Raw genomic sequence first — 24755 nt, forward strand, 5'->3', positions numbered from 1 at the left:
AAACAGCAGACAATATGTCCAGAAACCCTAACCACTCTCCCCTACATCAGACATTTCAGAAATGACTGCCAGACCATTGCCAGATTCCTTGGTATCACGGTAGCCCATCAACACACTAAAACAGCAGCTAATGAACATGAAAGACCCTATACAGACAATAAGCAAAACTAACGTCATTTACAAAATACCGTGCAAGGACTGTAACAAACACTACATTGGACAAACAGGCAGAAAACTAGCCACCAGGATACATGAACACCAACTAACCACAAAACGCAATGACCCACTCTCACTGGTATCCTTACTTACCCATAAGGAAGGACACCACTTCGACTGGGACATCACATCCATCCTAGAACAAGCCAAACAGAGACACACTTGAGAATTCCTAGAAGCATGGCATTCCAACTGGCATTCTATCAACAAACACATTGACTTGGATTCCATTTACCACCCCCTGAGAGAGAGAACAGAAAATGACCTCACCAACCCTAGGAGACCTAAACACACACAGAGGAAGTGGATCAAGCCACCAGTGCTTCATCCGGAGCCTCTCTGATGATGTTACCTGGTATGGTGACGAAACATCTGAAAATGAACATTCCAGTTCCATGAGCAAACCTGCTTCCTTTGTTATTCTTCTTCAGTGGAGCTCTTTTTCTCTCTGTCTCTGTCTCCCCCTCTGTCTCCGTTTCTCCAGTTTCCTAAACCTGATGGATGTCTCCTATTTCATTTTGAATAAGCTCTCAATTTCTCTTGTCTTCTACATTCCAAACTTCCTGCTGAACATTGCAGAATTAACCATCCCCCAGTTCAGTCCTTCAGGCCTACTCTTACCCTGATCTGGAACCTAATACTTATGGAATTATGGTTCCTAAAACACACTCCTAAGTCCAGCCCTACCCAGTCTGACCTTTCCGTGACCCCAGTTCTACTTCTATTTAATCTGACTTCCATGCAAGTCCAGTCCCAATCCGGCCCAGGCTGACCTTCCCATATCTCCTATCCCTCTCCTCGCTGGCCTGCCCGTCAGGTTACTCCAGGCCCACTCTAACATTAACTCTTATCGCCTTCTGTTGTGATGAAAAATAGTCATTGTTTCTCAATGATAATGGCCATTCAGTATCATCACTGTCAACTTTATCTCCTTGCTGCGTTCATCGTATCTATTTCTAACGCAATTAGATCACCTTGCTATCCACTATATAAAAGCATTCCTCCAAGATTGATTCTAACGTCCATCTTCTCAACCAGCAGTGGGGGTCTGAGTTCTACCATTCAGCCCCTTGAGCCTGCTCCCCTCAGTTGATGAGATTGTGGCTCATCTCCTACTTCAAATATATTCTTCCTTTTATCATATCCCTCATTCCCACGGTTTTCAAAAATCTACCCAGCTTTCTCAGCAGGTCTGGCAGTATCTGTGGAGAGAAACCAGAGTTAATGTTTTGAGTCCAGTGACACCTTCAGAACAGTTTTCTAAATTTTCTAACCTCCTTTCAATATTCTCATAAAGTGACCCTAACTTGCCATTTGCTTTGAAGCCTAATCTCTGTTTTCTGATCCACAGATTGAAAACGCTTCCATTGGTGAGACGGTGAGAAAGAGAAGCTGGTTAACCAGTCCCTCCTGCATCCACCATCACAGCACACTAGATCCAATCCTGTGATTGGCTGAAACCTTCTCTTATAATTTGTCGGGAACTGCCCAACAATAGGGAGGGAACCAGACCAGGAGCACTGACCCTGGGCAGCTTGGTTCAGTCCCTGTGACCCTGGGCAGCTTGGTTCAGTCCCTGTGACCCCCTGGGCAGCTTGGCTCAGTCCCTGTGACCCCCTGGGCAGCTTGGTTCAGTCCCTGGGCAGCTTGGTTCAGTCCCTGTGACCCCCTGGGCAGCTTGGTTCAGTCCCTGTGACCCCCTGGGCAGCTTGGTTCAGTCCCTGTGACCATCTACAGTTTTTATCATTTCATTTTTAACCAACTGTCAGGATGTCATACATTTTGTCCGAGCACCCTGGACAGCTATGGCTTTCTGTCTTAATACATCGTCCAGTCAAAGATACTGCACTTGTATTAGCTTTGTGCTGCAATGATGCCAATGTGGAAGTCACGGGGTTAATGCTAGATTGCTGGCCTCTCTATGCTAAATATTTAACCAGCCCAGAGGAACTGGAGAACAAACCTCACCATTGTCTTTTACTCATTCCCCCAGACTGTTTATTGTGAACCTCTGTGAATAGCCTGCAGATCATTCTGTGCTCGCTCACTGAGGCTGCTGGATCTGTTGTGGTATCTTCTATTTGTCAGAATTAATTCTGGGTGAATATTGTGATTGCACTCTGAAGTGTCAGAGGTACCCAGAGACCCAGGCCAGTCCAAGGCAGGGGTTAGTGGAGGGCACAGGGCGGTGCTGCAGTTTATGGAGGGTGTGTGGCTTGTCTCTGCTAAACTATCGATTCCGCACTGTCAAGGAACAAAGTGACGGTGCTGAGTCATTCCTCTGGCTCCCAACTCCTCCCAACATGGATACAGAAGGAGAAATTCTCCAGGGAATGAATTCAGAGCAACTGTGGCAGAACAGAAGCAGTCTCTACTTGTGTGGCCTGTGAGGTTGTGGGATCCTCTGTGTAAATTGATGATGGTGTTTTCCACCATACAACATTAACTACACTTCAAAAGTACATCACTGGTTGAAAAGCACTTGAGGATATTGAGATTATGAAAGGTGCTATTGAAATGAAACTTTCCAGAATGCTCATCAAAGAAATGAGGCTGCAACAGAGGAGGTTTAAATGAGTTGAGGATAATATAACTTGAGATAGAGTTCCGAACTGAACAAAAGAACTGGATTTCCTTTTGAAATGAGGTTCCATTTTGGCTGGACATAAACAATCTGTCATTGTTGCAAATGAATGTTTTGCTGTCAAAGTCTCTCAGGCACAGTTAATCTAATGTACAATGAATCAAGCTGTGACTGAGTTTGGATACAAGTTCAATTTTGTACAGTTTCATACTGTCATTAATAAAGTATTTATTAAACTTTTCCAGTTTGCTTTCATTCCGAACGGAGGGTGTGGTGGAATTACGCCAAGCAGCTACTGCTCTACTTGCACAAAGCGAAACATGTCCCAGACTCTGTCCTCACGGAGTCAGGCTGATCATGGGCTTGAGGTCCCAAAGAGCCTTGTGTTCCTATGGTGCATAGCTAGGGCAGTTGTAACCGGGGTTCAGGTAGCATCCAGCCACGAGAACTGCACTCAATAATCTGTATATCCTTATCTGACAATACGTTGATTTTAAAATTCTCATCCTTGTTTTATTTTAATTTCTCTGTCACATTGTCTCTGTATTTCTTAAATGCCCAGGTTTAAACCCAGGGGTCTGTTTGCAGCCTGTGTTCAGTTATTCCTGTCTAACTGGGTGTAACAGGCAGCAGTGAAAAGTGGCTGAGCAGAGGCTGATAGCTAAGTTTGGTACCCATAGGGAGGGCCTCAACCAGGACCTTCACAGTCACTTACACACATACACTCTCTCTCTCAGACACTCACAACCCCCCCATCCCAGACACACACACACTCTGCATGAATCCATGTAGGACTTTGTTAACTCCCGTTTTAGTTTAGAATCGGTCTAAACATTGTGGCACAGACAGGGAACACAGGGGGCTAACACCTTCAACATCTTATCTGCGCTGACACCAATTGTTACAGTTAATCTGAGAATGTAAGTTTTTAAAAAAAGGTTTTGTGATTTACTTGTGAAAGAAGTGAAACTATCATGGTCATTCTAACAGATGAAAGACTCAACAAGGTATTTTTCAATGTATAATTTCAGTTATATCACATTGTAAACCTCTGCTATAAATTCTGTTACGAATGAGCCCTCCACAACCACCTGCTGAAGGAGTGTTGCTCCGAAAGCTAGTGTTTCCAGTGAAACTTGCTGGCCTATAACCCGGTGTGGTGTGGTGCATAACGGGTGATAACTATGATGCGGAGACGCGGGTGTCAGACCGGGGTGGACGGGGTTTAAAGCCCATGGGGCGGTGTGATGTATAACGGTGGTAACTGTGATGTGGAGGCGGGGTGTGGGGGTGGTGCGGTGGCTGGGGTGTGTAACGGTGATAACTGTGATGTGGAGACGCAGTACAGGGTGTGGGGTTGGTACGGAGTGCAGTGTGGGGTGCGGGTGTGGTACGGGTATATAACTGTGACGTGGAGACGCGGTGTGGGGTCGGTGTGGTGTGCGGTGCGGTGGGTGGGGGTGTGGGGTAGGTGCGGGGTGTGGCGGGTGTGGGTGGAGTGGGTGTGTGGGGTCGGTGCGGTGTGGAGGTGGGGTGGGTGTGTGGGGTAGGTGCGGGGTGTGGGTGGGTGGGTGGGGTAGGTGGGGTGGGGATGTGGGGTAGGTGCGGGGTGTGGGTGGGTGGGGTAGGTGCGGGGTGGGTGTGCGTGGGGTGGGGATGTGGGGTAGGTGCAGGGTGTGGGTGGGTGGGTGGGGTAGGTGCGGGGTGGGTGGGGTAGGTGCGGGGTGGGTGTGGGGTGGGGTGGGGATGTGGGGTAGGTGCGGGGTGGGGTGGGTGTGTGGGTGGGGTGGGGATGTGGGGTAGGTGCGGGGTGGGGTGGGTGTGTGGGGTAGGGGTGGGTGTGGGTGGGGTAGGTGCAGGGTGTGGGTGGGTGGGGTAGGTGCGGGGTGGGTGCGGGGTGGGTGCGGGGTGGGTGCGGGGTGGGTGTGGGTGGGGTGGGGATGTGGGGTAGGTGCGGGGTGGGTGTGGGTGGGGTGGGTGTGTGGGGTAGGGGTGGGTGGGGTGGGTGTGTGGGGTAGGTGCGGGGTGGGTGTGGGTGGGTGCGGGGTGGGTGTGGGTGGGGTGGGGATGTGGGGTAGGTGCGGGGTGGGTGTGGGTGGGTGCGGGGTGGGTGTGTGGGGTTGGGGTGGGTGTGTGGGGTAGGTATGGGGTGGGTGGGGTGGGTCGGGTGTGGGTGTGGGGTGGGTGCGGGGTGGGGTGGGGCGGGTGTATAACTGTGGTGTGGAGACGGGGTGGGCGGGGTTTAAACCCGCCCCGCACCACGTGATGGTGTCACTACAATCACTAACTCCCGGAGCGCTGCTCCTTCATCACGTGACGGTGCAGAGACTGCCCCACCCCCTCAGGCTGGTCACGGGTCACGGCAGGGTCACGCTCACCTGAGCCCCGCCCCATGTTCCGCGTGTTCCTGTCTCCATGGTAACCGCTGGGGGGCGGGGCCGGGATGAGGGCCCGCGCTCGGAGCCCCGCAGCCCCGGAGCCGTGAGGCCCTCCTTGGGCGATGTTAATGAGGTGCCCCTCGGAGAGCGGGGCCCAGGCCCAGGGGGAGGCGGAGGGAGAGCCCCCCAGGGACCCGCTGGCGCTGGGTCACCCCAGGATCGGCAGGGCCCGGACCGAGGAGAGCGCCTGGGGGAACCAGAGCCTGGCCCAGGTACCGCCTGGGGTCAGGGGTCAGAGAGAGGCACAGGCCTGGGGTCAGGGGTCAGAGAGAGAGAGACAGGCCTGGCGTCAGGGGTCAGAGAGAGGGACAGGCCTGGGGTCAGAGAGAGGGACAGGTCAGGGGTCAGAGAGAGGGACAGGCCTGGGGTCAGAGAGAGGGACAGGTCAGGGGTCAGAGAGAGGGACAGGCCTGGGGTCAGGGGTCAGAGAGAGGGACAGGCCTGGGGTCAGGGGGGTGAGGGGTCAGAGAGAGGGACAGGCCTGGGGTCGGGGGGGAGGGTCAGAGAGTGTGGGGTGAAGCGGTCAGGGTGAGGAGGTCAGAGAAGGGTGTCGGGATTAGAGAGGGGTGTGAGGCTTGGGGGGTGATGGGTCGGAGATGAGGGGTCAGAGAGAGGGGTTGGGGGTCGCGGGGGTGAGGGGTCAGAAAGAGGGGGTTGGGGGTCGCGGGGGGTGAGGGGTCAGAGAGAGGGGGTTGGGGGGTCGCGGGGGATGAGGGCTCAGAGAGGTGCGTGAGGAGGTCAGAGAGAGGTACGTGAAGGGTCAAAGAGAGGGTGGTGGGGATCAGAGAGAGGGGTGTGAGGGTCGGGGGTGATGGGTCTGGGGGGTGAGGGGGCAGAGAGAGGGGGCTGGGGGGTCAGGGGGTGTAAGGGGTCAGAGAGAGGGGGCTGGGGGTTCAGGGGGTGTGAGGTGTCAGAGAGAGAGGGGGTGGGGGGTCGGGGGTGAGGGGTCAAAGAGAGGGGGTAGAGGGTCAGAGAGAGAGGTGCATGAGGAGGTCAGAGAGAGGGTGGTGGGGATCAGAGAGAGGGGTGTGAGGGTCGGGGGGGTGGGGGATCAGGGGGTGATGGGTCAGGGGGTGAGGAGTCAGAGAGAGGGGGATTGGGGGTCAGGGGGGATGAGGGGTCAGGGGAGATGAGGGGTCAGAGAGGGGGGTGGGGGGGTCAGGGGGGATGAGGGGTCAGAGAGAGGGGGGCGGGGGATGAGGGGTCAGAGAGGGGTAGAGGGTCAGAGAGAGGGGGGTGGGGGTCAGTGAGGGGTGTGAGGGTGGGGATGGGGTCAGAGAGAGGGTGTGAGGGTGCCATGGTGTATTAATATCTGTGCCTGTCTCTCTGCTCAGATCCCATTCCGGGTGATGACAGCCCATACCAATCAAGCCAGCTGCTGCAAATTCTGTTTCAGTGACAGCAGGTTTCTGACGTGTGCTTTTGATGGATGTGTCATTCTGTGGGTAAGCCTGTTCACAGTGCCCTTTCTAACCTGTCAGACATATATCACAGATTGTACTGGCAGTGCCTTATGCTTAACCTTCCACTAGCTGCAGTGAAACACGTTGTCTCATCATTTATCAAACTGTCATTTGTCAGATCTTGCTGTGTACATTCTGGCTATTGCATTTTCTTATATCATCAGTGTCTTTACTTCCAAAAGTTACTTAACTGGCTGGATGTGAGTTGGGGATGTCCTGAGTTTATGATCGTAGCTATATACAATCATAGAGTCATACAGCACGGAAACAGACCTTTCCGTCCAACTTGTCCATGCCAACCAGATATCCGAAATTAATCTCATCCATTTGCCAGCATTAGGCCAAATTCTATCTAAACCCTTCCTATTCATATACCAATCCAGGTACCTTTTAAATGTTACAATTTGTACCAGCCACTTCCTCTGGCAGCTTGTTCCAGATACCACCATCTGTGTGAAATTTTCAATCTTTCTCCTCTCACCTTAAACCTATGCCTTTGAGTTTTGACTCCCTCAACCCAGGGAAAATATCTTGTCTATTTGTCCTATCCTTCCCCTCATGATTTTATAAACTTCTATAAGGTCAGCCCTCAGCCTCCAATGCTCCAAGTGAAACAGCCCCAGCCTATTCAGCCTCTCCCTGTGAATTTAACATGGCAATCTCTCACTAAAACATATGGGTATAAGCCTGAAAAATAAAACAAATCAAATCAAGCTATCTAAATATAACACAGCTTGAAAGATACTGAAATACACAGCAAACCAAAATCCCATCCACTCTCCAACAACACAACTTTACAATTAATGAAAATCCAAAGGAATTTTCCTTCCCTGTCCAATCTATAAGTTTGACTTAATTGCTTTGTTTCAGATCCAGACCTATGGTCATAAACACACAAGTGTAAACAAAAGCCACGAGAACCGCAGATGCTGTAAATCAGAAACAAAAACAGAAATTGCTGGAAAAGCACAGCAGGTCTGGCAGCATCTGAGGAGAGAAGTCAGAGTTAACGTTTTGGCGTCCAGTGACCCTTCCTTAGAATTGATGGTAGCTAGGGAAGTGTTGGTTTATATGCAGGAGATAGGATGGGGGGAGGGGATAAGGAGTAAACAACAGGTAGGGATAGAGCCCAAAGAGAGAGAAGAGCAGTTGGACAGACAAAGCAGTCACTAATGGAGATCCCATCGGAGAGAGGAGCAGGACTTCTTCAAGGTGGGTATGCCTCGAAGAGATGTGGCAGTGAGTTAGATATTAAATAAACGAAAAGAACTGCAGATGCTGTAAGTGAGTGTAAACGAAGTTCCACACTCAATCCAAGGGTGTTTGCTGTCCCTGGTATGTGCAGCTTTCAGTGTCATGGCTGCAAAAAGACTGACCAATTGATTTTTAAACGCCTTAACAAAAGTTTAGCCAACACCCAGGCCACTAGTTTGAACTAAAGAGTCAGAATCATACAGCACAGAAAAGGGCCAACCAGGTTTCCGAAATGGAACCAGTCCCATTTGCTCGCATTTGGCCCATTTCCCTCTAAAACCTTTCCTATTCATATACCTGTCCAAATGTCTTTTAAATATTGTAATCATACCTGTCTCTACCACTGCCTTGACTCTGGTAGTTCATTCCATACACGCACCACCCTCTGTGAGGAAAAGCTGCCCCTCGGTTCCCTTTTAAATCTTCCCTTTTTCACCTTAAACCTATGCCCTTTGGTTTTGGACTCCCCTACTCTGGGGACAATACCTTGTCTATTTACCCTACCCATGATTTAATAAATCTCTATAAGATAATCCCCCAGCATCCTGCATCCCAGGATAAAAGATCTCAGCCTATTCAGCCTCCCTTTGTAACTTGAACCCTCCAGTCTCAGTAATATCCTTGTCAATCTTTTCTGTACCCTTTCCAGTTTAATACCATCCTTCCTGCGGAGGCGCGACCAGAATTGTATAAGCTATTCCAAATGTGACCTCACCAATGTCAAGTACAGCCGCAACATGACCTCCCAACTCCTGTACTCAATACTCTGATCAATAATTCAAGCGTGTTAAACATGTTTTTCACTATCCTGTCTACCTGTGATACCATGTACCCGAGCTCCTGGGTGTCGCTGTTTAACAACACCCCACATGGCCCTACCATTAACTATGTAAGTCCTGGCTTGGTTTGTCTTACCAAAATGGAACACCTCGCATTTCTCTAAATTAAACTCTAATTGCCATTCCTTTGTCCATTGACCCAATTGATCAAGATCCCTTTGTAATCTTAGATAACCTTCTTCACTGTCCACGATACCCCCAATTTTAGTGTCAGGCACAAATGTACTAACCACGGCTCTTATATTCTCATCCACATCATTTATAGAACTGAAAAACAGTGGACCTAGCACCGATCCTTGTGACACGCTGCTGGTCACAGGCCTTCAGTCTGTACAACAACCGCCTACCATCCCCTCTGCCCACTACTGTCAAGCCAGTTTTGTATCCAATGGCTAACTCTTTATGAATCCCATGTGATCTAAACTTAGTAATCAGTCAAGTCATGTGGAACCTTGTCAAAGGTCTTGGTAAAGCCTAGACAATTTCTTCCACTCTGCCTTCCTCTATCTCTTGATCGTGTCCTCAAAAAATTCCACCTCTCAAACATAATGACATTAATCACACAGCTTTCATTGTACAGCCTGACCGCCGTTCTTGAAAGGAGAAGGCGAGTGGTGACCTCACAGAGATCTTTAAAGTGATGAAAGGTTTTGATCGAGTTGATACTCGGGGAATGTTTTCTCTTGTGAGGAAGAGCACAATAAAAGACTAGATTAGAGCGGTGCTGGAAAAGCTCAGCAGGTCAAGCAGCATCTGAGGAGCAGGAAAATTGACTTTCGGGTAAAAAGCTTTTCATCAGGAATTCTGCTCCTCGGACGCTGCCTGACCTGCTGTGCATTTCCAGCACCACTCTCATCTTGACTCTAATCTCCAGCTTCTGCAGTATTCACTTCTGCCATAATAAGAGAGTGTCAATATCAAACAGTCACCGAAAAATCCAACCGGGGAATTCAGGAGAAGCCCAAGAGAAAAGAAGGAAGCACATTGTCAGGTATAGACAGGACAGATCGAGTGAATCCTTAGAAAAGTATACAGGCAGTCAGAGTATACTTAAGAGGGAAATCAGGAGGGCAAAAACGGGACATGAGATAGCTTTGGCAAATAGAATTAAGGAGAATCCAAAGGGTTTTTACTAATACATTAAGGACAAAAGGGTAACTAGGGAGAGAATAGGGCCCCTTAAAGATCAGCAAGGCGGCCTTTGTGTGGAGCTGCAGGAGATGTGGGAGATACTAAACGAGTATTTTGCATCAGTGTTTACTGTGGAGAAGGATGTGGAAGATATGGACTGTAGGGAAATAGATGGTGACATCTTGCAAAATATCCATATTGCAGAGGAGTAAGTGTTGGATGTCTTGAAACACACACAAGTGGATAAATCCCCAGGACCTGATCTGATGTCTCCTGGAACTCTGTGGGACGCTAGGGAAGTGATTGCTGGGCCTCTTACTGAGATATTTATATCATGGATAGTCACAGCTGAGGTGCCGGAAGACTGGAGGTTGGCTAACATGATGCCAGAAGGGTGGTAAGGACAAGCCAGGGAACTATAGGCCAGTGAGCCTGACGTCGGTGGTGGGCAAGTTGTTGGAGGGAATCCTGAGGGACAGGATTTACACATATTTGGAAAGGCAAGGACTGATTAGGGATTGTCAACATGGCTTTGTGCGTGGGAAATCATGTCTCACAAACTTGATTGAGTTTTTTGATGAAGTAACAAAGAGGATTGATGAGGACAGAGCAGTACATGTGATCTATATGGACATCAGTAAGGCGTACGAGAAGGTTCCCCATGGAGACTGATTAACAAGGTTAGATCTCATGGAATTCAGGGAGAACTAGCCATTTGAATACAGAACTGACTCAAAGGTAGAAGACAGAGGGTGGTGGTGGAGGGTTGTTTTTCAGACTGGAGGCCTGTGACCAGTGGAGTGCCACAAGGATCGGTGCTGGGTCCTCTACCTTTTGTCATTTACATAAATGATTTGGATGCGAGCATAAGAGGTCTCGTTAATAAGTTTGCAGATGACACCAAAATTGGAGGTGTAGTGGACAGCAAAGAGGGTTACATCAGTTTACAACAGGATTTTGATCAGGGCTGAGAAGTGGCAGATGGAGTTTAATTCAGATAAATGGGAGGTGCTGCATTTTGGGAAAGCAAATCTTAGCAGGACTTATACACTTAATGGTAAGGTCCTAGGGAGTGTTGCTGAACAAAGAGACCTTGGAGTGCAGGTTCATAGCTCCTTGAAAGTGGAGTTGCAGGTGGATAGGATAGTGAAGAAGGTGTTTGATGAGATCTCAAGATGGCGGTGACCCAGCAAGTCTGAGTCTATCGTGCTCCTCCCAAGACTTGGGCAAAGTGGGCCACCCGCCCCCACCACACTCACCAAATCATTTAAAATAGATTTTACTTAATGTAATTAGTTGCTCTGTACTAAATTTAAACAGTCTAGTCTTCTGTAAAAATGACCAAAGGGAAGGGAGCCGGCAGTTCTCAGCAGGCAGGAACCCCTCCCCCACCCTCCCCAGCTGCAGCAGAGGCGTCCGCAGCCCCCCCGGGGGGACTTACCTACGGTGGGGAGCCTTGAGGAAGTAATCTCCAAACTTGACGCAAAGATCGACGCCTTCATTGAAGAGTCCCGGAGCCAATGGGACTCATTCTCGGCCGCACTACAAAAACATGACCGAGACATCGAGGAAATCGAGCGCCAAGTCGGAGGGGCGGAGCTAAAGGCAGCGACCTCCGAGACTATAACAGGATTGGCCGTGGATTGGGTCCGGACACTCGGACAGCGAGTCCGGACCTTAGAGAATCACGAAAAATATTTGTTTGCTGGGCCTTCCCGAACGGGAAGAGGAAGGCCAGCTTACAGTGTTCCTCGGGCAGTGGCTTCCACAGCTTTTAAATCTGGAGGCTGGGTCAGGCCGGGTCAGGGTGGGATGGGCCGAGCGGCTCGCAGTGCACCGGCCCGGCTCGAACCAACGCCCCCACCTGGTCCTGTTCCAGCTCAAACCAGCCCCCCACCCGGTCCTGTTCCAACTCGAACCAGCCCCCCGCCCGGTCCTGTTCTGGCTGCAGAGCTACAAGGAGGGGCAGATGCTCTTGGAAGCTTCCAGAAATCTTGGGAAAGATCCCCAAGCCATGATTTATAAAGGAGCCAAGGTTATGTTATTTCAGGAATTCTCCCCAGCTTTGGTGTTTGACGAAGTGAAGAAGCTTTTAGGGGACTTAAACATCCAGTACTCCCTGCGCTACCCAGCGACGCTACCTTTTAGCCATGAAGGGTCCGTGTACAACTTTGGATCGCCGGAGAAAGCCAAGGAATTTCTGGACTCTCTTAGATAAGTTGTAAGAGTTCATTGATGTTGTTTTGCCCTCCCCCTATCCCGGTTTACCCCCTTTTTTTTCCTTTCATTAGCATACCGTTTAGTACTGGTTGGGAGAGGATATGATGGGCTTTTGGAAAGGAAGTGATGCCCCCTGGGAGCAAAGGGGAAAATCTCCGTTTAAATATGTTGTTTTTTATTTAGAAAGTTTTTTATTATATTGATGTGAGTCTATTAAAGAGCCTTTATTTTTGAGAATTTTATATGCTCTTTGTTCGGGATGTTTTGGATAGGGTTTCTTCTCTCGAGGGGTCTCAGACTTGCCCGGTGATTATGGTTAATCAGTCGGTTAAATGGTGCACCTGGAATGTCAAGGGGAGTAATTCACCAATCAAAAGGAAGAGAATATTATCAAACCTCAAGAAAGAAAGGGTTGATATAGCTCTCCTACAGGAGACACACTTATTGGATAAAGAACACTTGAAATTACGATTGGGAAGAGATTATTTTCCATCCTCTCTCTCTGTGCAAGGAAAAATATTTTGGTAAACTGGGTGGCTGAGGGGCCTCATGGACTTTCGAATTGGCACAGAATAATTATGGAATATATTCCCCCTGACTTCCTTACAAATATGGTGTTCCAAAAAACCGAATTATTCCATAAAATATGGCAGCCCTTCTTGAATTACACAAAGAAGGCATTTGGTATGCTTTCCTTTATTGGTCAGAGTATTGAGTCCAGGAGTTGGGAGGTCATGTTGCGGCTGTACAGGACATTGGTTAGGCCACTGTTGGAATATTGCGTGCAATTCTGGTCTCCTTCCTATGGGAAAGATGTTGTGAAACTTGAAAGGGCTCAGAAAAGATTTACAAGGATGTTACCAGGGTTGGAGGATTTAACAAAGAGCAAAATAACTTACAGCCTTGGAACAGGCCCTTCGGCCCTCCAAGCTTGTGCCGATCTAAATCCACTGTCTAAACCTGTCGCCCAATTCCTAAGCACCTGTATCCCTCTGCTCCCCACCTACTCAGGCATCTGTCCAGATGCATCTTAAATGAATCTACCAGTTAAAGGGAGCTATAGGGAGAAGTTGAATAGGCTGGGGCTGTTTTCCCTGGAGTGTCGAAGGCTGAGGGGTGACTTTATAGAGGTTTATAAAATCATGAGGGGTGTGGATAGGATAAATAGACAAAGTTTCTTCCCTGGGGTGGGGGAGTCCAGAACTAGAGGGCATAGGCTTAGGGTGAGAGGGGAAAGAGGGTGCAGAGGGTGGTACGTGTATGGAATGAGCTGCCAGAGGAAGTGGTGGAGGCTGGTACAATTACAACATTCAAAAGGCATTTGGATGGGTATATGAATAAGAAGGGTTTGGAGGGATATGGGCCGGGTGCTGGCAGGTGGGACTAGATTGGGTTGGGATATCTGGTCGGCATGGACGTGTTGGACCGAAGGGTCTGTTTCCATGCTGTACATCTCTATGACTCTTTCTACAAACAGGTGAGGAGGTGGAACTCAGTCCCTCTGGGATTGAGTGAGGCGAACAGGAGAGATGTATTTTGTAGGGATTGGAATGGGGTCAGCCAGCTGAACCTTATAGAACATGAGTTCCCTGATTGGGGCTGTTAATCTGGCTGACAGATAAAAAGGGGATAGCATTGCTCCTACCAGACCTTGCTTGTGAGTGGTCCCTTGGCCACATGGTGTTTTTCCTGGCGGTAGAAATATTGAATAACATTATTTACACACACACACACACACACACACACACACACACACTCTGTGGGGAATACTAAGCAGCAAAAATAAAACAAAAAGGGGAGTGTTAGAGATACTGACACGCTGGGACCTGATTGTATGAGGCCGTACTGTAGTCAAGGACTGTCCATGTGTAAATGAAGGGTGATTTCGTGATGAGATACCAGCCTCTGAGAAGTTCTTTCACATTTAATGGGAGTTTTAGAGAGAAAGGAAAAGGGTTGTGATGAGTTTCAGAGGCAGAATGATGTGTGGAAACTTGACCGGAGTATATGGTTAGTACGACCTGGTGAGGCCAAATGGCTTGTATCCTTTCTGTACGTACTGTATAATCCCACGAGTCTGTTTCAATTCACCTCGTTATGAATTAATGATTTTTGAGTCTATTTAAAAATGTTAAAGCTGTTGACTCCGGGTTGAAGGAGGAATGTATTTTCCATCGTTGGAATTGTGCAAACTGCTCAGAGTGTTTTTCGTTTGTTCCCTGCCAGGATCTATTAAGTGGAACTACTGTCTCTGAATTTCGGCTTCAATCCACTCCGCTCACTGAGTGTTGCATCAGTTACAACAACCAAAGGTGATCTCTCAACTATTTCTGATTTCAAAACCACTATCAATAAACCCTTTCACTGCAGAGCGAGTGAGAGACCTTAACTTTGGTGCAACTGGCAGTTTAATTCTAAAAACAGATCCGCTGTCAACTGGGAGTTGTGGGATCTTGCTGTGTGCAAATTAGCTGCAATGAGATAGTGATCATACATAAGACCATCTAGCAGCAGAAATAGATCATTTGGCCCATCAAGTTTGCTTCACATTTCAATGAGATCATGGCTGGTCTGATTAACTTCAGCTCCACTTTCCTGCCTTGTTCCCTTAGTAAAAAGTGAGGTCTGCAGATGCTGGAGATCAGAGCTGAAAATGTGTTGCTGGTTAAAGCACAGCAGATTAGGCAGCATCCAAGGAACAGGAAATCCGACGTTTCGGGCCAGAGCCCTCCATCAGGAATGAGGAGAGTGTGCCATTCTTAGCGTGCCTGGCACCCTCTCCTCATTCCTGATGAAGGGCTCTGGCCCGAAACGTCGAATTTCCTGTTCCTTGGATGCTGCCTAACCTGCTGTGCTTTAACCAGCAACACATTTTCAGCTGCCTTGTTCCCCTGCCTGGTTCCCCTGCCTGGTTCCCCTGCCTTGTTCCCTTGCCTGATTGAAGTGAAGACATTTCAGAGTCTAGTATTTGAGGGTCTCGTGGTGCAGTGGAAGTAAGTCACTGGATCCAGATTAAAGTCCCACCAAATATGCAAAAGCAACTCTGATAATGTGGATTTGAAAGTATCTACAAAAGCTAGTCTTCCTCTTTCTAAAAGTAATTGTTTTGGACTGCAAGTTATGACTATCTCACTCTGACAAAGAGCATTTATATCCACCATTCATAGCTGTAAACAGGGCTGCAGAGTAGGTTTGACTTGCTGGTAGTGGGATTGTAAATCAGCTCAAGCTCGGCAGTCCTGCCCCATCCAGTGGTGAATGGTGGTGGACAATTAAACAGCTCCCTGGAGGAGGAGGCACCACAAATATCCCCATCCTCAATGATGGAGGAGCCCAGCACATCACATCAGGGCAAAAGATAAGGCTGAAGAATTTGCAGCAACCTTCAACCAGAAATGTCAAGTGAATGATTCATCTTGGCATCCTTCAGTGGTTCCCAGCATTAAAGACAGCAGTCTTCAGCCAGTTCAGTTGACTCCATGTGAAATGAAGAAAAGGTTGGAAGTACAGGATACTGCAAAGACTCTGGGCTCTGACAACGTAAGGCCATTCAGTGTTTGGATGCTGCCTGAACTGCTGTGCTCTTCCAGCACCACTAATCCAGAATCTGGTTTCCAGCATCTGCAGTCACTGTTTTTACCTCATTCAGTCTATTGAGTCTGTTCTGCCATTTCACTCATGGCTGATATTTTTCTAAGGTCCATTCTCCTGCCTTCTCTGTGTAACCCTTGAAAAAATTCTTTCTCATCTCTGTCCCTTTACTCTGAGGTTGTGCCCTCGGGTCCTCCTCTCTCCTACCAAATGAAACATCTTCTCCGCATCCACTCTATCCAGGCCTCTCAGTATACTGTAAATTTCAGATTCCCCCCTCATCCTTCTGAACTTCATCAAGTACAGATCCTGGGTTTTTAACTGCCCCTCATATGACAAGCCCTTCACCCCCAGGATCATTCCTGTAAAATATGAACTCTTGTCCTGTTTAGTAGTCTCAGCATCTTGTCAAAATTTGGAGGTGCCGTTGTTGGACTGGCGTGTACAAAGTTAAAAATCACACAACACCAGGTTATAGTCCAACAGGTTTAATTGGAAGCACACTAGCTTTCAGAGCGCCGCTCCTCCATCAGGTGATAGTGGAGGGCTCGATCGTAACACAGAATTTATAGCAAAAATTTGCAGTGTGATATAACTGAAATTATACATTGAAAAATTGATTGTTAAGCCTTTCATCTGTTAGAATACAGTGATGGTTTCACTTCTTTCATGTGTAAATCACAAAACCTTTTTTTAAAAGTTGCATTCTCGGGTTAGCTGCTAACAATGGTGATAGCTAGACAATATGTTGAAGGTGTTGGCCCCCTGTGTTCTCTGTCTATGACCTGATGTTTAGATTGATTCTAATCTAAAACGTGAGATAACACAGTTTTTGTTCTGTTCGCTGAGCTGGGAATTTGTGTTGCAGACGTTTTGTCCCCTGTCTAGGTGACATCCTCAGTGCTTGGGAGCCTCCTGTGAAATGCTTCTGTGATCTTTCCTCCAGCATTTATAGTGATTTGTATCTGCTGGTTCTGGTTGTCAGTTCCAGCTGTCTGCTGCTGTGGCCGGTATATTGGGTCCAGGTCAATGTGCTTATTGATTGAATCTGTGGATGAGTGCCATGCCTCTAGGAATTCCCTGGCTGTTCTCTGTTTGGCTTGTCCTATAATAGTAGTGTTGTCCCAGTTGAATTCATGTTGCTTGTCATCTGTGTGTGTGGCTACTAAGGATAGCTGGTCGTGTCGTTTCGTGGCTAGTTGGTGTTCATGGATGCGGATCGTTAACTGTCTTCCTGTTTGTCCTATGTAGTGTTTTGTGCAGTCCTTGCATGGGATTTTAGGAGAAAGTGAGGACTGCAGATGCTGGAGATCAGAGCTGAAAATGTGTTGCTGGAAAACGCAGCAGGTCAGGCAGCATCCAAGGAGCAGGAGAGTCTACATTTTGGGCATGAGCCCTTCTTCAGGAATTCCTGAAGAAGGGCTCATGCCTGAAACGTCGACTCTCCTGCTCCTTGCATGGGATTTTGTACACTACGTTGGTTTTGCTCATGCTGGGTATCGGGTCCTTCGTTTTGGTGAGTTGTTGTCTGAGAGTGGCTGTTGGTTTGTGTGCTGTTATGAGTCCTAGTGGTCGCAGCAGTCTGACTGTCAGTTCAGAAATGCTCCTGATGTATGGTAGTGTGGCTAGTCCTTTGGGTTGCGGCATGTCCTCGTTCTGTTGTCTTTCCCTTAGGCATCTGTTGATGAAATTGCGGGGGTATCCGTTTTTGGCGAATATATTGTATAGGTGTTCTTCCTCTTTTTGCAGTTCTGGTGTCCCGTAGTGTGTTGTGGCTCTTTTGAATAGTGTCTTGATGCAACTTCTTTTGTATGTGTTGGGGTGGTTGCTTTCGTAGTTCAGGACTTGGTCTGTGTGTGTGGCTTTCCTGTATGCCTTTGTGGTGAATTCTCCGTTCGGTGTTCTCTGTACCATCACGTCTAGGAATGGGAGTTGGTTGTCCTTTTCTTCCTCTCTAGTGAATCGGATTCCTGTGAGTGTGGCATTGATGATCCAGTGTGTGTTCTCTATTTCTGTGTTTTTAATGTTTACAAAGGTGTCATCAGCATATCTGACCCAGAGTTTGGGTTGAATTTGCGGTAAGACTGTTTGTTCTAGTCTTTGCATTACCGCTTCTGCTATGAGTCCAGAGATAGGTGAGCCCATGGGTGTGCCGTTGATTTGTTCATATATCTGGTTGTTGAATGTGAAGTGTGTTGTGAGGCACAGGTCCAGTAGTTTGAGTATGCTGTCTTTGTTGATAGGTTCAACGTCCTGTTGTCTGTTCTGTATGTCCAGCAGGTTGGCTATTGTTTCTCTGGCTAGGGTTTTGTCGATAGAGGTGAACAGTGCTGTTACATCGAATGAGGCCATGGTTTCTTCCTTGTCTATGTGTATATTTCTGATGATGTCCAAGAATTCCTGTGTTGATTGTATAGACTGTCTGGATCTGCTGATCAGGTGTTTCAGTTTCTGCTGTAGTTCTTTAGCCAGTTTGTGTGATGGTGTCCCTGGTAGTGATACTATGGGTCTGAGTGGGATGTCTGGTTTGTGCACTTTAGGTAGCCCATAGAATCTGGGGGTGTTGCTGCTTTCCGGTTTCATTCTTTGTAGGTCAAACCTGGTTATCTGTCCGTATTTTTGTAGGTTCCTCAGTGTGTTGTTTATCCTATTGGTGAGCTTGGGCTGGGGTCAAACTCCCTCTTTTGGTAGGTGTCGGTATCTGCAAGTAGTTGCGCTTTTTGGATGTAGTCTGCTTTGTCCAGTATGACTATCATTCTGCCTTTGTCTGCTGGTAGTATGATTATGTATTTATCATTTCTTAGTGATTTTAATGCTTCCCTCTCCTTGGTGTTGAGGTTGTGTGTTTGTCTTTTCCTTGTTATCAGAGGTACGATACTTTGACTCACTGTTTGTTGTGTCTCTTCTGTCAGTCCATTGTTTCTGAGTGTGCATTCTAGTGCTGCTAGGAAGTCTGCTGTCTTGGCATCTAGAGGTATGGCACTCATCCACAGATTCAATCAATAAGCACATTGACCTAGACCCAATATACCGGCCACTGCAGTGGACAGCTGGAACTGACAACCGGAAGTGGCAGATTCAAACCACTACAATGCCGGAGGAAAGATCACAGAAGCGCTTCACAAGAGGCTCCCAAGCACTGAGGATGTCACCTAGACAGGGGACGAAATGTCTGCAACACAAATTCCCAGCTCAGCGAGCACCCGAGCTACAAATCTTTTCACAAACTTTGAATAAGAGTTTTGCATAAATTCATGCAGTTGTTGAGCTCAGAGTTCTACATGAATGTATGCAGTTATTGAGCAAAGTGCAATGTAACTCTGCAAGTACAAATTCACCCCACAAAATATATGTGTGCATGTGGGTCTTTGTCTGTCAGTGTGTGTGTCTGTCTGGGGTGGGGGTTGTGAGTGTGAGAATGTGTGTGTGTGTGTGTGTGTGTGTGTGTGTAATGAGTGCAGAGTGTCTTACGTCTGTGAGGGGGTGCATGTGTGAGCGTGGGAGTGTGTGTGTCCATGCACACAGACACCCGCACACACCCTTATAAACACACAGGAGAAAGTGAGGTCTGCAGATGCTGGAGATCAGAGCTGAAAATGTGTTGCTGGAAAAGCGCAGCAGGTCAGGCAGCATCCAAGGAGCAGGAGAATCGACGTTTCGGGCATAAGCCCTTCTTCAGGAATGAGGAAAGTGTGTTTATACATCATTTATTGCATCCGCTGCACCCGATGTGGCCTCCTCTATACTGGGGAGACAGGCCGCCTACTTGCGGAACGTTTCAGAGAACACCTCTGGGACACCCGGACCAACCAACCAACCCAACCACCCCGTGGCTCAACACTTCAACTCCCCCTCCCACTCCACCAAGGACATGCAGGTCCTTGGACTCCTCCATCACCAGACCATAGCAACACGACGGTTGGAGGAGGAGCGCCTCATCTTCCGCCTAGGAACCCTCCAACCACAAGGGATGAATTCAGATTTTTCCAGTTTCCTCATTTCCCCTCCCCCCACCTTGTCTCAGTCAAATCCCTCGGACTCAGCACCGCCCTCCTAACCTGCAATCCTCTTCCTGACCTCTCCGCCCCCACCCCACTCCGGCCTATCACCGTCACCTTGACCTCCTTCCACCTATCACATCTCCATCGCCCCTCCCCCAAGTCCCTCCTCCCTACCTTTTATCTTAGCCTGCTGGACACACTTTCCTCATTCCTGAAGAAGGGCTCATGCCCGAAACGTCGACTCTCCTGCTCCTTGGATGCTGCCTGACCTGCTGCGCTTCTCCAGCAACACATTTTCAGCTCTTATAGACACACACACTCCCACACTCTCACATGTACCCCATCACAGACTTAAGACACTCTGCACTCACTACACACACACACACACACACACACACACTCAACCCCCACCCCAGACAGACACAAACACACACAGACAGACAAAGACCCACATGCACACATATATTTTGTGGAGTGAATTTATACTTGCAGAGTTACATTGCATTTTGTTCAAAAACTGCATACATTCATGTAGAACTCTGAACTCAAAAACTGCATGAATTTATGTAAAACTCTGTTATCTCACTTTTTAGATTAGAATCAATCTAAACATCAGGTCATAGACAGAGAACACATCTAAACAGACAATCAATTTTTCAATGTATAATTTCAGTTACATCACACTGTAAATTTTTGCTATAAATCCTGTGTTATGATCGAGCCCTCCACTATCACCTGATGAAGGAGCGTCGCTCTGAAAGCTAGTGCTTCCAATTAAACCTGTTGGACTATAACCTGGTGTTGTGTGATTTTCATCTTGTTAAAGGCCTTCTGGAAATCCATGTAGATCACGTCCATTGGCTCTCCTTTGTCTAACTTATTCGCTACCTCGTCAAAGAATGCTGACAGATTAGTAAGGCCTGACTTTCCAGTCCCATTTAACCATGCATTTCCAAGTACTCCCCAATCTCACCCTTCAGACTCTCAAATCTTTTCGACCATGGCGGTCTGCCTCCCTCCCTTCTTAAATATTCCAGCGCTCGTACTGAAGACGTGTGCTCCAGAACTTGCCTCTCCCTGAACCAAGCTGTTCCAGTACAGTTACAACACTGGCATCTACCCGATAATGAGAACAACTGCCCAGGTATGTCCTGTACATAAAAAGCAGCACAAATCCAAACCGGCCAATTACCGTTCCATCGGTCTTCTCTCCATCCTCAGTACAGTGATGGAAGGGCTCATCACCAGGGCTATCAGGCAGCACCTGCTCAGCAATAACCTGCTCAGTGACACCCAGTTTGGGTTCCTCCAGGGTCACTCAGCTCCTGACCCCATTCCAGCCTTGGGTCAAACATGGACAAAGGAGCTGAATTCCAGAGGGGAGGGGAGAGGGACAGCCCTTGACATCAAGGCTGCATTCGACCGAGTGTGGCATCAAGGAACTCAGGCAAAACTGGAATCAGAGGGTATCGGGGACAAACTCTCTGGTGGTTGGAGTCACACATGACACATAGGGAGATGGTTGTGCTTGTTGGAGGTCAGTCATCTCAGCTCCAGGACATCTCTGCAGGAGTTCCTCAGGCTATTGTCCTAGACCCACCTGAGCTTATCTGTTTCTTCAACAACCTTCTCTCAATCATAAGGTCCGAAGTGGGTGGTAGGGGTGAGGGATGAGAGGTGCAGTGTGGTTGGAAGCAAGAGCATGTGCTGCAGCTCTGAGTGGAATCCTCTTCCGAGTGTCCAGTCTGTCAGTTCCTTGGTGACAGGTGGAAATATTGGCCAGAGGTGTCCCCACTCAGGTGTGAACTCTGGCAGAGGGGGAGAAGGGTTGGGGTTTGGATTGGGGGCACACCATCACCCCACCAAATGAAGTACTCTTCCTGTCTCCCTCCTCCCTTCCAGTAGCCTTCCATGCCACCTGCAGGAGCAGAGGTTTCTTCACAATCTGTATACTCGCTTTGGACTGGTATCAGTGTGTAGTCTGTAACTCAGCCTCACCCTCTTCCTTTGTTTGAACCTACAGAATTTTTACCACCTCATGGGACAAATCATTGAAAGCATGGGACGTCGAAACTGGAAAAGTTTTGGTAGGTGTTTATTCAGAATGCATCTCAATGGTGACGCTCAGTTAATGCTGGGCATGTGTGTATGTGAGGAATTTGGTGGTGAAGAGATGTATCTGCACCTGTCAGGAGGATTGTGTGGGAATGGTTGTATGAGTGACTGTCAATAAATAGTAGAGGGACAGGAAAGATTATCATTTACCGATTTTTACAACATCTTCTCCTATATTTCTATGAGCTCAGAGAAATTGGAGGGGCACTAATGTCCTGGACAGGAGATTTGCTAGACGACTTTGGGGTGGTTTAAACTGGTTTGGTAGGGGGATGGGAACCAAGGCTACGGATCAGAGGAGAGGGTAGTTGTTGAATGGGCAGAAATAGAATGCAGAGAGTCCGTCAGAAAGGATACACAGTTGAGAGGGCAAAGGGATGGGTTAAAGTGTTTCTGTTTCAGTGTAAGGAGTGTCAGGAATAAGAGTGATAACTTAGAGTGTGGATCAGTACTCGGAACTATGATGTAGTGGCCATAACAGAGACGTGGATTTCACAGGAGCAGGAATGGTTGGTGGATTTTCCAGGGTTTAGATCATTTAAAAATAACAGGGAAGGGGGTAAGAGGGGGAGGAGCATTGTGAATTAGAGAGTGCATCACAGCTGCAGAAAAGGAGGTTGCTGAGGAGGTTTTGTCTACTGAGTCAGTATGGGTGGGAGTCAGTAACAGGAAAGGAGCGGTCACTTTATTGGGTGTTTTCTATAGACCCCCCCCCCCCCCAGAGAGATGGAAGAACAGATTGGACAGCAGATCTTGGAAAGGTGCAGATGTAACAGAGTTGTTGTTGTTATGGGTGACTTCAACTTCCCCGATATTGATTGGAACCCCCTCAGTGCAGATGGGTCTGGATGGAGCCGATTTTGTCAGGTGTGTCCAGGAAGGATTCCTGACTCAGGGTGTAGATATGCCGACTGGGGGGAGGCCAGATTGGATTTGGTGCTGCACAACGAACCTGGCCAGGTGTCAGACCTCTTGGTGGGAGAGCATTTCAGTGACAGTGACAACTGCCTCACCTTTACCACAGCCATGGAGAGGGATAGGAACAAACTTTGGAAAGGTAGGTAATTGGGGGAGGGGAAATTATACGTCCATTAGACAGGAGCTGTGGGGTATAAACTGGGAACAATTGTCCTTCGGAAAATGCGCAACAGAAATGTGGAAGCTGTTTAAGGAGCACTTGTTGCGAGTGTTGGATCAATTCAAAGCACGTCACTGTGCCTCGGTACACATGACAATAAATTCAATTCAATTCAATTCAGCTTTGTCCCACTGAGACAGGCAAGGAATGGGAAGGTGAAGGAGCCTTGGATGACAAAAGAAGAGGAGCTTCTCATCAGGAGGAAGAAGGAAGCTTACTTAAGGTTGGGGAAGCAAGGATCTGGCACAGCTTTAGAGGGTTACAGGGTAGCTAGGAAAGAACCCAAAAGTGGACTGAGGAGAGCTAGGTGGGGGCATGAGAAAGCCTTGGTGAGAAAGATTAGGGAAAACCCGAAGGTGTTCTACACTTACATGAGGAATAAGAGAATGACCAGAGGGAGGCTAGGGCTGATCAGGGATAGTGGAGGGAACTTGTGTCTGGGGTTTGAAACAGTGGGGGAGGCCTCAGTGAGTCTTTTGCTTCAGTCTTCACTAGGGAGAGGGACCTTGTTGATAGTGAGAACACCGTGGACCAGGTTAATAAGCTTGAACAGATTGATGTTAAGGAAGTGCATGTGCTGGAAACTTTGGGAAGCATCAAGATAGATAAGTCCCCAGGGTTGGACCAGACGTATCCAAGGTTACTGGATTAGAGTGGTGCTCTATTCCTGATAGAGCCCTCTATTCCTGTTGAAGGGTTTTTGCCCGAAATGTCGATTTTCCTGCTCGATGCTGCCTGACCTGCTGTGCTTTTCCAGCACCACTCTGATCCAGACTCGGATTTCCAGCATCTGCAATCCTCGTTTTTACCTATATCCAAGGTTACTACGGGAAGTGATGAATGAGATTGTTGCGCCTCTGGCTTTGATCTTTGCATCCTCACTCTCCATGGGAGGAGGACCGGATAATTGGAGGGAGGTGAATGTTGTTCCTTTGTTCAAGAAAGGGAATAGGGAATTACAGACCAGTCAGTCTTACGTCTGTGGTAAGCAAGGTACTGGAAAGCATTCTGAGAGATTTATGACAATCTGGAAAAACACAGCGTGATTAGAGATAGTCAGCATGGCTTTGAGAGGGGCAGGTCGTGCCTCACAAACCTGATTGAGTTCTTTGTGGATGGGACAAACAAGCAGTGGATGTGGTATATGTGGATTTCAGTAAGACATCTGATAAGGTTCCCCACGGTAGGCTCATTCAGAAAGTTCGGAGGTATGGGATACAGGGATATTTGGCTGTCTGGAAACAGAATTGGCTGGCCGAAATAAGACGGCGAGTGATAGTGGATGGAAAGTATTCCACCTGGAGGTCAGTGGTGTCCCGCACGGATCTGTCCTTGGGCCTCTGCTCTTTGTAGATTTTATAAATGACTTGGATGAAGAAGTGGAAGGGTGGGTTAGTAAGTTGCCGATGACACAAGGGTCAGTGGTATTGGAGATAGTGTGGAGGGCTGTTGCAGGCTACAACAAGTCATCGACAGGATGTAGAGCTGGGCTGAGAAGTGACAGGTGGAGTTCAACCTGGATAAATGTAAAGTGATTCATTTTGGAAGATCAAATTTGAATGCAGAATACAGGGTTAAAGACCGGATTCTGGCAGTGTCCAACCCTGGGGACTTATCTGTCTTGATGCTTCCCAGAATTTCCAGCACATCCATCTCCTTAACATCAATCTTTTCAAGCCTATTAACCTGGTCCACAGTGTTCTCACTATCAACAAGGTCCCTGTCTCTAGTGAATACTGAAGCAGTGTGGAGGAACAGCAGAAAC

At 48.0% G+C, this 24755-nt stretch overlaps 2 protein-coding genes across 2 annotated transcripts in view; both read left to right on the forward strand.

Annotated features, from left to right (window-relative positions):
- Nucleotides 1–2983, forward strand: part of gpatch1 (G patch domain containing 1) — a 46847-nt gene extending 43864 nt beyond the window's left edge. The window contains exon 20 of the mRNA XM_060837912.1: nt 1568–2983. Within this exon, the coding sequence (XP_060693895.1) occupies nt 1568–1598 (31 nt within the window). The 3' untranslated portion in view covers nt 1599–2983. The remainder of the gene's footprint in view (nt 1–1567) is intronic.
- Nucleotides 2984–5247: 2264 nt separating this feature from the next.
- The window catches only part of LOC132823620 (WD repeat-containing protein 88-like), a 44421-nt gene continuing 24913 nt past the window's right edge, over nt 5248–24755 (forward strand). The window contains exons 1-4 of the mRNA XM_060837548.1: nt 5248–5450; nt 6573–6683; nt 14372–14457; nt 21761–21824. Coding sequence (XP_060693531.1) covers nt 5301–5450; nt 6573–6683; nt 14372–14457; nt 21761–21824 — 411 coding nt within the window. The 5' untranslated portion in view covers nt 5248–5300. The remainder of the gene's footprint in view (nt 5451–6572; nt 6684–14371; nt 14458–21760; nt 21825–24755) is intronic.

Source organism: Hemiscyllium ocellatum, chromosome 17, assembly GCF_020745735.1.
Source record: "Hemiscyllium ocellatum isolate sHemOce1 chromosome 17, sHemOce1.pat.X.cur, whole genome shotgun sequence".
Classification (NCBI taxonomy): Eukaryota; Metazoa; Chordata; class Chondrichthyes; order Orectolobiformes; family Hemiscylliidae; genus Hemiscyllium; species Hemiscyllium ocellatum.